The sequence below is a fragment of the Geospiza fortis genome, unplaced genomic scaffold, assembly GCF_000277835.1.
Source record: "Geospiza fortis unplaced genomic scaffold, GeoFor_1.0 scaffold285, whole genome shotgun sequence".
Lineage (NCBI taxonomy): Eukaryota > Metazoa > Chordata > Aves > Passeriformes > Thraupidae > Geospiza > Geospiza fortis.
The window spans coordinates 2,074,121-2,087,891 of record NW_005054403.1 but is presented as its reverse complement, the minus strand read 5'-3'; the positions used below and the strand labels follow the sequence as shown (position 1 = coordinate 2,087,891).

General features: G+C 40.6%; 1 protein-coding gene across 2 annotated transcripts in view; it reads left to right on the top strand.

Annotated features, from left to right (window-relative positions):
- The first annotated feature begins 73 nt into the window (after window positions 1-73).
- ZRSR2 (zinc finger CCCH-type, RNA binding motif and serine/arginine rich 2) overlaps window positions 74-13,771 on the top strand; it is an 18,404-nt gene continuing 4,706 nt past the window's right edge. Inside the window, exons 1-11 of one of the 2 annotated variants that reach the window (XM_031061220.1) lie at window positions 74-384; window positions 1,384-1,463; window positions 1,602-1,698; window positions 1,998-2,106; window positions 2,411-2,497; window positions 4,810-4,848; window positions 6,948-7,063; window positions 10,053-10,266; window positions 12,506-12,561; window positions 12,742-12,851; window positions 13,484-13,771. The exon at window positions 13,484-13,771 is cut by the window's right edge and continues 154 nt beyond it. In XM_031061220.1, coding sequence (XP_030917080.1) covers window positions 356-384; window positions 1,384-1,463; window positions 1,602-1,698; window positions 1,998-2,106; window positions 2,411-2,497; window positions 4,810-4,848; window positions 6,948-7,063; window positions 10,053-10,266; window positions 12,506-12,561; window positions 12,742-12,851; window positions 13,484-13,771 — 1,225 coding nt within the window. In that variant the 5' untranslated portion in view covers window positions 74-355. The remainder of the gene's footprint in view (window positions 385-1,383; window positions 1,464-1,601; window positions 1,699-1,997; window positions 2,107-2,410; window positions 2,498-4,809; window positions 4,849-6,947; window positions 7,064-10,052; window positions 10,267-12,505; window positions 12,562-12,741; window positions 12,852-13,483) is intronic. The other variant, XM_031061222.1, reaches the window with a different exon arrangement.

Sequence of the window (13,771 nt, the reverse complement as noted above, 5' to 3'; positions counted from 1 at the left end):
GAGGCCGCGGCGCGGGGAGGCAGCGGCATGTGCGTGCCCAGGCTGAGCCCCGGCCAGCCCCGCCGCGGAGGCCGTGGGCAGGGTAGCCGTGCTCGCAGGGGGATTCCCTGGCCGGGGTCTGCAGGGGTTTGCCCAGGCCTCGCTTCGGTGTCCTGCGGCTGGAGGGAGAGGCGAAGCCCAGCCCTGGAGCGGCTTGGGCGCCACTTGCGCGTCAGCTGTGTGCCCACCTCTCCTGTGCTGGCCCGGGAGTAAGGGGAGTCCCTCCGTCTCTTCCTTCCTTGGGTTTCAAGAAAAAGAGGTTCCCAGGAACTGGGAAGGAGTTTCTCGCTTGTCAGCCCCAGGCACCTGCTGAGGGATGCGATCCATTTCAGGCAGGGACCCGAGGTGAGAATCGGCCAGGCTGGCCGGGGCAGAGGGAGCAGGTGGTGACATTGTCTGTGCGGGCAGGCGCTGCTGCCGGGACAAGCACCGCGGTGTCACCTTGGCATGCACAGGTGTGCAGGTAGTGAGGATGTGGGCAATCCTGAACAGGACTGGAGATGTGGGTGAAGTTCTGGCTGGCTGGCTGAGTTACACTTGTGGAATCTTTTGAAATTACACACTCCAAGAGGGGAAGGTAGTAATCTCCTATCAGCATTTGGTCTGGCACAAGGACAAGAGCAGAAGATGATCCCTCCTTCCTATTTCTCCATTATCACCTGGCTAGGAAAAGGAAAGATAGAATGAAACCTGACAGAAAAGAGCTTGATGTGAAAATGCTTCAGACATTAGAGGTATTTTAACCATAGTGAAAACATGGTGCTGCTTGTAGGCAGCTGTTCAAAGCTGTCAAACAAGCAAGGAAGAGTGTGGCCAAGCTTCTGTAGCAGAAGAGCAGTGCTGAGCATTGTCTCTGCGGGCTGTGGAGTGTGTTTTGTTAGCTGTGCATTGAGACTGCTGTGTGTGGAAAATAACAAAAGAGAAAAGAAAGGACTTGAAATTTCATGTCCCATAAAAGAAAGACTAGAATGTGCTGAAAGTTGTACCAGAATTGTAGGGTAGGAGATGCCCAAGTTTTTCTCCCTTATCTAGTGACCAAGTTTTAGGAGCTGAAGGAGATTTCATGGAGTTGGTGATGATGTTGACTACTTCAGAACTCAGATGAGACCCCATGTGAGGTGTCTTCTTGCTGCTGCCCATGTGCAAGTCTGAACAGCACAGCCACAGATTTACAGATTTCATTGTCACATCACATGCTGCTGTGGAGTTACTGTTTCATATAAATGCCTGTTGATTTTGCAGTTTGTGGGATTTTGTATTGCTGAAGGAAATTTAAGTGCATGTATGACAGTAAAAAGTATTTGCTTGGCTGTTTTAACATAATCATTGTTCTCTCATCCTCAGCCATCAAAAGTATAGAGCGATTCTGAAGAAGGAGAAGAGGAAAAAAAAGCGGCAGGCACTTGCCAAACTAAGGGACTCAGGTAACTGAAGTGTTTGGTACTGTCAGTGGAACTAGAAGTGAACTAGTGAGGATTTTTTTTTTTAAGATACCATTTTGTGTATCTGTGTTGGCCATAGCATGCAGTTGTGTAGATGTGTTGAATTGTGCTTTTTTTCAGAAGCTGCAGAAAAAGATGAATCTGTGTCTGAGGAGGAAGAGGAGGAAGTGGAAGAAGAGGAGGAAGAAGAAGAAGAAAAAAAACTTGAGGCAGAAAGGTGAGAAATCTTGAAAATGGCATATATGCAATAAACACTTTTTAATCAATTCCATTTTAATACTTTGAAAAGTTCAAATATATTCTGTGAAACACAGTCTTTATTGAATATGTCAGGCTACACAGTCCTTTCTTCTAAAGCCTGAATGATTCCTATGGAAATTTCTCTTATAAATAAGATTAGGTAAGTTGCAGTTACTGTAGTAATAAATACAATATTGAATTGTTTTTATGACAGTTGCATCAGTCATGGGTAGTCCTTAAGTTGGTGGTCTGAGTGGTGTCTGGTTTCTTTGGTAGACAAAAACTACATGAGCAGTGGTTGCTGAGAGAAGAAAAGGCCCAAGAAGAGTTCAAGCTAAAGAAAGAAAAAGAAGAGGCTGCAAGAAAGCGTCAAGAGGAAGAAGAGGTATAAAGATGTAAAACCTTAGAGTTGTGCTAGGCAACAAGGTAGCCGAGTATAGTAACTTTCATTGTTTTGTGATGGAGCCATTTTTCTTGATGCTGGTGTGTTTGCAAGCATAGACTCTCCACTCTTTTGTATAGAAAAGCAGAATTGAGAAGAGAACAACAGCTCTTAAAAGGGTTTTTGTCAGATTTAGTTGCTTCTGACTGGATGAAAACTTAATGGTCAAGGAGTTGTAATGCAACATGCTGCTTTTGACTTTGATTGTAAAGCATTGTTCCTTAATTTATTTTTTTCTGTCATAAAGAGGAAGATCAAAGAAGAATGGGAAGAGCAGCAAAGAAAAGAGAGAGAAGTGGCACAGCAGAAGCAACAGGAGAAGAGAGAGAGAGAGGTGATTCTTGGTGGTGGGAGGATATACATGTTATATATCCTGTGACATGATCAGATGCAACAGTTGTGCATGTTGCAAAGGGATTTTTTTATAATTAGCAAATGCATTAGTTAACCCATTCTGTCTAAGCTCCTAAACCATTCGTCAGTGTTAAAGAGCATCCAGGGGCTCCATATACTGAAGTGTAACTCCTGTTAACCCATCTGGTTGTTCACAGTATGTAATTGTTTACATCAGGTGAATACAAAGGTACTGTGCCAGTGCAGGTTCTGATAAGTGCACTTTCTGCATCATGTGTTAAACATAATCCTTCCTTAATGTCCCAGTTAAACACAGTCAGTGCTGAAGAAAATGCCCAAAGAGGATATGGAATATGGAAGTACATTGCTGCTGTTCCTTAACACAGTTATTAATCAAAAGATGTGTTACAGCTCTTCTTTACCTGACTCATCCAACAGGATGTATCTTTTTTCAGAGCTCCTTGGGTGGAATAAAAATGATATTGAAGATACAAGTCATTGATAACATTTCTGTTAATGATACATTTGTCTTAAGTTTTACAAGTTCACTGACCTGGATGTAAGGTGTCCTGTACAGTAATCCAGTGTGAGGACTAGCCTCTTACTGCCACTGAAGAGTGACTGCAGCTTTCTAGGCTCTGGTCACTTTAGATTCTCCACAGTCACAAAGTTTCCAGTCATTTCTCTGGGAGCTGTGTCTGATAGCCACAGCGGAGAGGAGCCATGAGCAGACACTTAGTGGCTGTGCCAGTGATGATGTAACACTTGAATGAGGGATGCCAAAGAACAGCAACTATTGTATTTCCTGTCTTGTTTCCTCTGGTGTTCAGGTGTCCATTTCTGTCTTTGCAGAGTAGGGAGACAAAATTATGCTCGTGTCCTTTATTTAGGGTTGAGATGCAGTTTGGAGAGAGTTGAGCCATGATAACAGCAGGATTTTATTTCCTCCCCTCTGTCGTTGTGTTTGGGTGTGCCCAAGCCCTCTGTGGGATAACTGGTGTCCCTGAACTAGATGGAAGCAACTTTCTTTTTTATTTGGTTGTTGGATTCTTTGCTTTGTGTTTTTCTGGGTTATTATTTCTGGAGATAGTGAGTTAAATTGGCTTATAGAGGGCAATGACAGGCACCCAGAGGGAAACTGATTACCCAGCTAAAAGCAGAGCCACCCATTTTAGCAGCAGAAAGTTGTTTAATTGGTTTTGCCTGTGTCTTGAAACAGCAGTTTATTCAAGTTCTAACAGTGATACAATAAAAAAAATAATTTCCCTCCCTAAAATGAAGAAATAGATTTTCTAGTTTGATGGGTGGTGGTGATTAGAGGCTTTTTTGGAGAGGGTGAAGGATTAGTTTTGGCTTTGGAGTTTGTTTGGTTTTGTTTTTGTTTTTGTTTTTTCTTTGTTTTGGTGGGTTTTTTTGTTTTTGTTTTTTTTTTTGGTGGTTTTTTTTTTGTTTGTTTGTTTTTTGGGGTTTTTTTGTGTGGTTCAGGGAGTTTTGTTTGTTCTGTTTAATTTTTCTTTATTAGAGCGGGTACTATCTAACATCCTTGGTGATCAGTACCAGGTGCTGTCTGGGACCTCATCTTTAATTGCATTTTTTAATTTTCATTTGCTCTTTTAAAATTTAATTAATTCTCTTCCAGTCCTAGCATATTTTCTTGTATTGATTATGTTAAAATATCTTTTTTCTAGGAACTTCATAGCGCAATTTATTAGAAGTAGTGTCCAGCCAGTTTTGGAGAGTTGTATTGTTATGCTCAGCCCACTTAGAAAAATGAAGGAAAAAAATCCTAATTGCTTTCCTGTATTTGGAAGGCTAGATGTGGTTAACTTGCAATGTTTAAGTTTCTTACCAGTTATATCTCTTGCTTTAACAGAGGCTTACTAAGCATTGCATTTTTCTGTGTGTTGCATGAAATGTGTAAGTTAAAACATTTCGTGCAACTGAACGATTATGGACTCACCTGTAACCAGGCTGTGTGCTAGAGCAGCAGATAGATTTAAGCATCAATAGTTCTATGATAGTTTTAAAAAAGAAAATTAAACTTCTCTGTTGTCTGTCATTTAGTTTAGAAGATCATCTGCGTGAGGGTCTTGTCTGATGTATCCTTTAACAGCTTTGTAGTACATGAATTGCTACAGAGCCAAAGTAAATCTCCCATTTTTAAAGCAAACCCCATCACACCTTCATTATGCATAATCACTGAGCATTGTAAATTAGGTTCTTAACTAAAGAAACCAGATGTTTTGTGTATCCTCAGGGTTTTCACTAGTCCTGTGTTTGCACCATTTATAGGCAGCTGTGCAGAGGATGCTGGATCAAGCTGAAAGCCAGGTATGCTCAGAGACTTTCTGAAAAAAGAACTGAAAAGTAATTTAATTTCCATCCAGTGTTTGCCTTCTAGCATGCTGTCCATCTGCTCTCCAGAACCTAATGGCCTGAATCAATTTAATATATAGTGGCTTGCATGAGCTGTAAACAATTATTTACTGGGTGGAACATAATTAAGCATATTTCTGGCTGGTTGGTGGCAGTGCAGTTGTGCATGCTGATGACTGTTCAGGAGGTCTGAGTCAAAATGAACCTGGAAATACTGCTGTGTGCTGTTAAAAACCACTGTGCATGATGGTTTATTTGTGAATTGTAATTCTAAATAAATCTGTCAGTCCTGGGTGGCAAGATAAACGTGGCTTTTTAAGCAGATGTCAGGCTCTAAATAAGAGGATTGAGTGGTAGAGATCCTTACGGAAAGGAAAAAAAGGTGGGGAAGGGAGCAGCTTGACTGCTTGGATGCCTGGAAGAGCATGGATCACAAACTGGCAGTGTGTAGAAAAGAAAACTGCAGTTTCCATGTGTCTCTTAGAGATTGCCTTAAAGAATAATTTGGATTTTTATCCCTGTCATATGGTTAAACTTGTGAAGATTCCTGCTCTGTTTAAACCATGAATCTGAAAAATAAGTTTTAACCTAGTTATCCATTGTTTATTGACTACCATAGCTACATTGGAGTTACATTTGGTTCCAAATTATGTTTAAACAGTTCTTTAGGTAGGGAATCTGTTTCATAAGATGGGTAGGAAACTGCTCTGAAGTGCTGCCTGCCCAGAGCTCAAGATGCATTAGCAGTCATGTCTGCAAAGGAATAGTCAGAAACGTGGTATGTTAGAGACTGCATTAGAGTAGCAGTTCAGGGTTCATTTACTGCTGACATAACAGGGCTGTTCTGGTGATAGCAAATTATGGCTGCGAGTCATGAGCAGAATTGGTATCTGGGTCAAATGCTGCTTGTGAGTAAAAAGAATTTTCAGTTGATTTAAAATGAGAACTTAGGAACAAGCTTTACAGATTGTTTGGTTAGAATGAAAATTCCTTTTAAAATATGTGTCTTGGTTGTAGTCATTCAAGGCTTGCAACTTGGTGAGGCCATTTTGAATTAGAGAATTCCTAATGACACAAGATGATCAGTATGGACACTTTTACTTCCAGTGCTAACTATATGAATTTAATTTTTTAAAATTCTGTCCTTTGGCAGGTTACTTCTATTTTAGCCTTTTCTAGATGCACATAACAGTGATAACGATGAGCTTGCTGAGCTTTGGGCTGTTGCAGAGAAAAATAAGTAAATAGTCTCAGCTTTCTCTCTGCCAGGTTGTGGTGGTTTTGGCTGGGGTAGAGTTAATTTTTTTCATGGTGGCTAGTATAGGGTTCTCTTTTGGATTTACACTTAAAATAAGGTTGAAAGTGTGGAGATGTTTTTGTGATTGCTGAGCAGGGCCTACACAGACCTTTTCTTCCAAGGTCTTTTCTGCTTCTCATATTGCCACACTGGTGAAGAGGCAGAGGGTACATGGTTGGTTGGGAGGAGACAGCCAGGACAGGTGACCCCAACTGACAAAAGGGATGTTCCAGACTATCTGACATCCTGCTGAGTGTATAAAGTGGGGGAAGAAGAAGGAATAGGTGGACATTTGGCATGAAGGTGTTTGTCCTCCCACATCACTGTTATACGTGGTGGGGCCTTCCTTTCCTGGAGATGGCTGAACACCTGCCTGCACCTGGGAAGCACTGAATTAATTCCTGGGTTTGCTTTGCTTTTTTGCCTGGCTTTTGCTTTCCCTCTTAAACTGTCTTTATTTCAATGCATGAGTTTTATATCTGTTACCCTTCCATTCTCTCCCTGATCTCACTTGGTGGGGCTGTGAGCAAGTGGCTCTCTGGGGCTGCTGGCTGGGGTTAAACCATGACACAGATGTATAAAGTGAGACCCAAGGCACAGGGCAGCTTTGAAAAACAATGCTTTAAATAGGTTCAGCTTGCCTTGTAGAAGCATAGCTCTCATAACTGCATGTGAATTCAGTTGTTAAGTTTTATTTTTGACACTCCGTTTCTTTCCTGTTTTCTAAATTTTGTCTATTTTAATGTTTCTTCCACAGCTGGAGAATGGTGTGAGTTGGCATAACCCAGAGCCCCCAGAGAATCTGGGAACAGAGAAGGACAGAGCAAATTGTCCATTTTATATTAAAACAGGTTCCTGCCGATTTGGAGACAGGTAATCTATTGAATATTTACCAGGATAGAAGTGTGTTGGGGAGATAAAACAAAGGCAACTTAATTAGGTCATAAGCAAACTGAGGAAAAAATGCTGCATAAAATACTTCTGTGTATTTGGATGTGGACTGAGAGCAGAGCATTGCCTGGCTGGAATTGAGCTATTTATTGTTACGGCATATTACTGATGGTGCATTCTGGTTACATTGTTTTTTCTTAGTCTAGAGTCATGCACAGGTATATTCTGATAGAATGTATATGGTCTGTTATTAGTACAGGTCTGATATGTCAGATGCTAGTTTTTTATATTTTCTAATTTGCATATGTTCAAATCCCAAGTGGATTAAAGAAAGTAAGTTAAGGTAAATCTGCACAATTGGGAAAGTTGTTAGGTAGCTTCCAGAGTTCTCACTATTTGAATGTGTGATGCATTCAGTTGTGATTCTGGTACACTGACAGGATGCCCCTGTCTCAGGAGTGAAGTGCAGTTAAAGGGAAGAACAGAGAAGCTCATCAGGATGATGAGAGATGAGGAGCATCTCTGTGGAAGTGGCTGACAAGTCCAGACTCTGCTTTCAAAGAGGGGGATGGAAGAGGACTGTGGTAGATGAACAGCAAACTCAGGAGTAGGGTGGGAATGATTATTTGCAATTTAGTCAGATGTTTCAGAACGTTTACCAGCTTTGACAAAGGAAAGACTTTCTTATATGAAACAAATGGCAAACTTGTTCCCAGAGGATGCAGAGGAAACCAGAAGTATAAATGAGTTTATGGAGTGAGTACATGTTCATTGGCGACCAGGAACAATGATGACCCAAATGCAGCTTCTGGTTTGAGAATCCCTGATTTTTTTTGTGCTAAGGAGAAACAGCAGCTTAGCAGGGAAGGACTCTGATATTTATTACATGAATCTTCAGCAAAAACTTACAAGGTTATTTTACTAACTTGTATCACTGAAACATGTGCAGTCTAGCTATTGTAGTTTTCTTTACCCTGGGAGTAATTTGTTCCAGTGTGATGTATATTGTGGATAATTATAAGATAATTCAACTATATGGAAGCTTCAAGTTCACATCTTTTTTTTTTTCTATTTTGAAATGTGTGTTGAATTCCATAACAAAAATTTCACCAGCTATATCACTGCAGACAGCATTTTTTTTTCAAATGTCTGGGTCTTTGTAGTCTTTGCAGTATTTTTGTTGTAGTGATCTTTAATGGCGATAACTTCCATAGATTATTTATGGATTCCATAAAACTCAGTTTTGCTTTGAACTTTGCATTTGAACTATGAATAACCCTTGGAAAATAAATACTGAGAAACATCATATTCTGCCCTTCCTCTTTCACCCCTGTTGATCTCAGCTACCTCCATTTAATCTTCCTTCTTTTTCTTCACATACCTGCTTCCCTCATAATCTGGTCATTTTAACATCTGGTGCTGTCTCTAAGTTGAAGGACTGGTACAGCTAGGGTAGGACTGGAAGGATGGGTTGAAAGGAATTGTGAAAAACTTACAGCCAGTGTTATCAACAAATAACTATTGAATCTTGTCAAAGCTCACTATGTCCTGAATAAGCTGAAACTGGCTGAGTTTGCTACTACCAATTTCCCCAGTAATTCAAACCCTAACATTTTGCAGTAATATTGGATTCTTGGGTCATTCATTTTCCTTGGGGTTCCTTTTGTTCTGCCATGTGAATATATCATTTTGTCCACAAACAATATTAGGTGGGTTTAATATTTTCTGTTTTATTATTGAAATTGAACAGCAGAAGGAGGCAGCTTCTAAAATGTAAAAAAACAATAATCATCAAATTAATTGTTTCCTGGTTTAGTTTAGGGTTTTGAGATTGGATTTTTTTTTTGTTGTTTGCTTTTTGAAATCTAAGGGGCCAACCAGAAGGTGAGAGTCCATTTCTGATTGACTGGGTACAGAAAAACTTCCTAGCTGAAGTCTGGGTTGTAATTGTCCATTTTGAGACCTGACCTTCCTGCAGTTCTTTTGTGCTGCCCAGTGACATAAAGAGATTAGACTAGTCTGGATGTTTTTCTGGTCATGTCATGAAAAGGAGAAAAGTGTTGGGAGAGTGCATGACCCAGTTGCTTGGGGATATACTGAATGGGAGTCATAAAACACAGTGAAATAAACATGGAGAACATCTGTGTTCTTACTGAATCTAAAGGTGTCTAGGGGAGAACTGTATTTCAGCATGCTAGTGAGGTAGCCTGAATATGATGGATGGTGAGGGAGATCTAATACTTTTATGGCTGCCAACAAGCTGCAGATTAAGATATGACTGATTTAGAAGAATCTTTGAATCTTTTTGTTTGTTTGTTTGGCTTTTGGTTTTTGTAGGCTTTTGGGGGGTTGTTTTTTGGGGGGGGCGATTTTGGGTTTTTTTGTTGTGTTTGTTTGTGGTTTTTTGTTGTTGTTTTTTTTAATTTGTTTGTTTTCATTTGGGTTTTTTTTTGCTAGAAGTGGAAAAATACCAGTCTTATACTCATCCAGGTGCAGGTCTAAATGTGCTGTTCTTCCCACATTCCCACCTTCCATTCCCATATGATGGAAACTACTACAGTAAAAGTTTTTCAGTTTGCAAAAAGAGGAGCAGTGACTTGCTTTAAAATCTCTTTATAGAAATACTCCTGACAGTCTTTTAAGCCCCTCAGAAAATGGGAACACATTAACCCTTGTAGCCTAAAAGAAATTACTTCAGCTCTCATTGTGACACTGATATCTACAACTTTTATAGTTCTGCTTTCTTAAGCAAGAGTGTGTTTGTTAATGGCATTAAGGAACCCTTAAGGTTATGTACAAATTCACTCTGAAATATTCGGTTTAGTAATTGAAGTATCTTGATCTTCCAGTAATGGATTTTCTTTTATAGTAACTGTAACTGAAAATGACAAATGTTTGAAGCTTCAACAAGTGTATCTTCTGCTGGAAGTGCCAATCTTTCCACTTCTCTTTCTTCACTGCACCTGTCCAGGTGTTCTCGAAAGCACAACTACCCCACATCGAGCAAGACGCTGCTGGTGCGAGGGATGTTCATCACCTTTGGCATGGAGCAGTGCCGGAGGGATGACTATGACACAGATGCCAGTCTGGAGTACAGTGATGAGGAGACCTACCAGCAGTTCCTGGAGTTCTATGAGGATGTGCTCCCTGAATTTCAGAATGTGGGGAAGGTGGTTCAATTCAAGGTATGCATCTATGTGTGGTTTAGGAGCCTTACAAGGAATTCTGTCCAGCATGCCCCAGCTAAATCCTCTGGGCACTATGCTGTGTCTTTACAACAAACTGTGCATCTCTCATGGCACCTGTAAACTTGTCACTGCTCTTACAGAGCACCATCTTACTCTGGGTGAATCTTCTCTCCCATTCCTCTGAAGTGTTAGAAAAGTTTGGGCTTCTATATTGCACGTTATTCACACTACTCAACAGTTCACTTATCTCATATTCCTTTCTTTTCTTATCCTATGCAAAGTCCCAGAGGATCCATTAACACTGTTAGACAATATAAATACATCTGAGCTACTGTATTTGGGCCTAAGGAATGAAATAGTGCGGGTATGAAATACATTTGGAGTGTACACCCAAACAATATCATTTTAGGACTGGCTGAATAAAATAAAACCAGATTACAATGAACTGAAAAGATAGCAGATATTTCAGTAGGAAGAATTATAGAAAGGTAAGTTACATAAATGGGTTTGAGATTTGTCATCCATGCTTAGTTTGTGCATTTGGTTTGCTCAGTGTTTTGTACTGATTTTTTCCCATTTATATTGTTGTTCCTTACGGGGATAAAGAGGGATCTGTAAATGGAGACCTCAGAGATGAATGATGTGTGCTAACAGTCCCATGTTGCCCCGAAAATATGCAGCTTGGATGGTGCAATCTCCTTGTATCTGAATCTATTGCAGCATCCCTTTCTGCTTGCCATTCCTGAGTGTTTTCCTGCAGTCACCAGGAGGCATATAGTGCCTTTTCTTCTTTTGTGTTCATCTACTGACAGCTGCCTCAGGACTGAGATGGCATGAGCATTTCAAGCAAGAGGAAAGTAGAAGGAGTGAGTTTTCAGTAGTTATATTATGAGCTTTATAGGTAAGAAACCTTCACTTGTTTGGAGGAGTGGAACATCCCCTCCATATTTTGACTCATGGAATAATAGCCAGTTGTCTTCTACTAGAAAACAGGATGCAGATTCCCTATGGAGCGTGGCTTGAAATGCCTTATCAGCAAAGTCAGGTCCTTGGCTTTGTACCATGGTTCTGTGCAGGTGTGCTAAGCTGCACCTGCTTGGGTCCCTGTGACTATTAGTGTGGCATTCCTTGGCTTCTGAGGCAATTGTACAACAGCAAGATGATTCTCATGGACATTTTTGCTACATTAGAGATGCTTCAGAAAAACATGTTGGCTGCAGGGATCTTAACTGTGAGTGAGCTGAGCCTCTGTGACCATTAAGAATCAGATTATACACACCCCTCTGTCAGCTTACCGACTTTTCCAGTGTAGCCCAAGGTTTTATTCTGGCTGTTTTTTCTGGGAAGCTGCTCCAGAATCTGGAAGGTCCTGATAAAACACTACCTTAGAACACTAGGGTTCTTTTCCTACCCAAAAATGTCTATGGCAAAATCATTCTCACTTGTTCTTGTATTGACACTTAATCTCAAATAGTTTGACTCCTTATCCTGTAATACTTAATTATACAAGTTCTTGTTATTGTGGCTGAAGCCCTTTGCTGATCCAGCACACAGAGGTATTCCCTGAGGGTCAGTCAGGGTTCAGGGATGAAAGAAGCTGCTAACTTTGTTTGCTGCAAATATTGGAAGAGGCCTGAGGGCAACAGAGGCTGGAATCACAGTTTGTCCTGGAGAACTGGGTTTCACCTGCCTGGACCTGCCTGTTGGAATCTTCTGTAACTAGCAGCAAGCTTTTTCAAAGTTAATTTTTGAGAGCTTTAGATCTACTTTGAATGCTAAATTATTACAAAAAAGGTTTTTCAGAACTGTACAATGAAAGATGGTGTCATCAGCTTTTTGAAGCCATTTTAAAGGGATGCTGTGAAGATGCATTGCTCTAGCGTCTCTTACTGTAAAGAATCCCTCCTTTCCATGTGAGGATACTAATAATTGTTGTTAGAGCAGGATTTGGCTGTTGCACATAGGGTTGGCCCAGACAAGTGCAAGACAATGGAAAACAAGCTTTCCTGTGGACTAAGTGAAGCCAAGGTCCCAGAGTTAATCCAAGCATAATTTAAACATAAGCCAGAAAGGATTTTGTTTGTTTGTTTTATTAACACTTAGTGTTTTGAAAAACATCATCTCTAAGTTGATATGGATGAACTGTCTTAAATGAGAATTGCCCATCTCAGAACGTGTGAGCTGCTGTGCAGCATAAACCTTCCACTGCCCTAACTTCATGTTTGCATCCCCTCAGGTCAGTTGCAACTATGAGCCCCACCTGCGAGGAAATGTGTACGTCCAGTACCAGTCGTAAGTACTCACAGTCTTACCAAGGGTTACAGCTAAACTCCAGAGCTGAGTGATGAGTAAGAAGTGTTTGTATCATCCATGCAGTTCATTCTTACACTGTACTGGGAACCCAGAATTGGTAGGGGGTGTCTGAAATGATTGTGCGATGGTCATGCCATCTGTTGTTTTTACTTTTTAAAGGGAGAAGGACTGTCAGGCAGCTCTGGCTCTGTTCAGCGGACGATGGTATGCAGGCAGACAGCTTCATTGTGAATTCTGTCCTGTGACAAGGTGGAAAACTGCCATATGTGGTGAGTCTTGGAAAAGAGAATATATGTTACTGAAAGAATACTCACTCATGGATGTGAAAAAGAGGGATTAGGCTGTAGTGTTCAGATCTGCTTAATGTTGTATTCATTTCGGTTTGGAAGACAAATGTTCTAACTTGCTTGTGTAGATCCAGGAAAGAAAAGGAGTATTACACCATGTCATGTAAGTGTCTGAATTGTTCTAATGGATTTACCGTGGTCTGGGAAAAAAGTTTTGGATTCTAGCTTTGGAATTAATAATCTTAAGGTGAAACTCCAGGAAGTACTAATTTATCTCTTCAGAAGCAACGGCAGTTTCTGGACTATCAACAGTTCTAAGCAGTACATATAACATGTGACTTATTTGCCTTCTTACATTAAGGTAAATAAAACTTAATTTCATTAAGTTTGTTCTAAGCTAAAACCAATCTTCATAGCTGTTAAAAAGCTAATTCCAAGAAAAGTACACAATGAAAATTAATCTTGTGTGAGTTAAATTGATAGGTGGTCAGATGCATGTTCTTCTGTTTGGAGAAGCAAAATTTAGTTTATTAAATTTCTTCCAGTTAGTACATAATGAAGAAAGAGATTTAACAGGTCTGGTTCATAAAAAAGCAAACCCTAATCTGTTGCAGGTTTATTTGAAAGGCAGAAGTGTCCAAGAGGGAAACACTGCAACTTTCTTCACGTATTCAAAAATCCAAACAACGAGTTTTGGGAGGCCAACAGAGACATACGTATTTCTCCTGAACGGACTCATCAGTTGTCTAAAAACTCTGAGAGGAGAAACCGATCGAGCCATCGTGACGACTATTACAGCCGCTCCAGGAGGAGGGGCAGCCCCAGCCCGGACCATTCCCACCGCAGAAACGGAGAATCAGAGAGGAAAAAGAGTCGCCGCAAAAACAAGAGGCGGGGCCGCT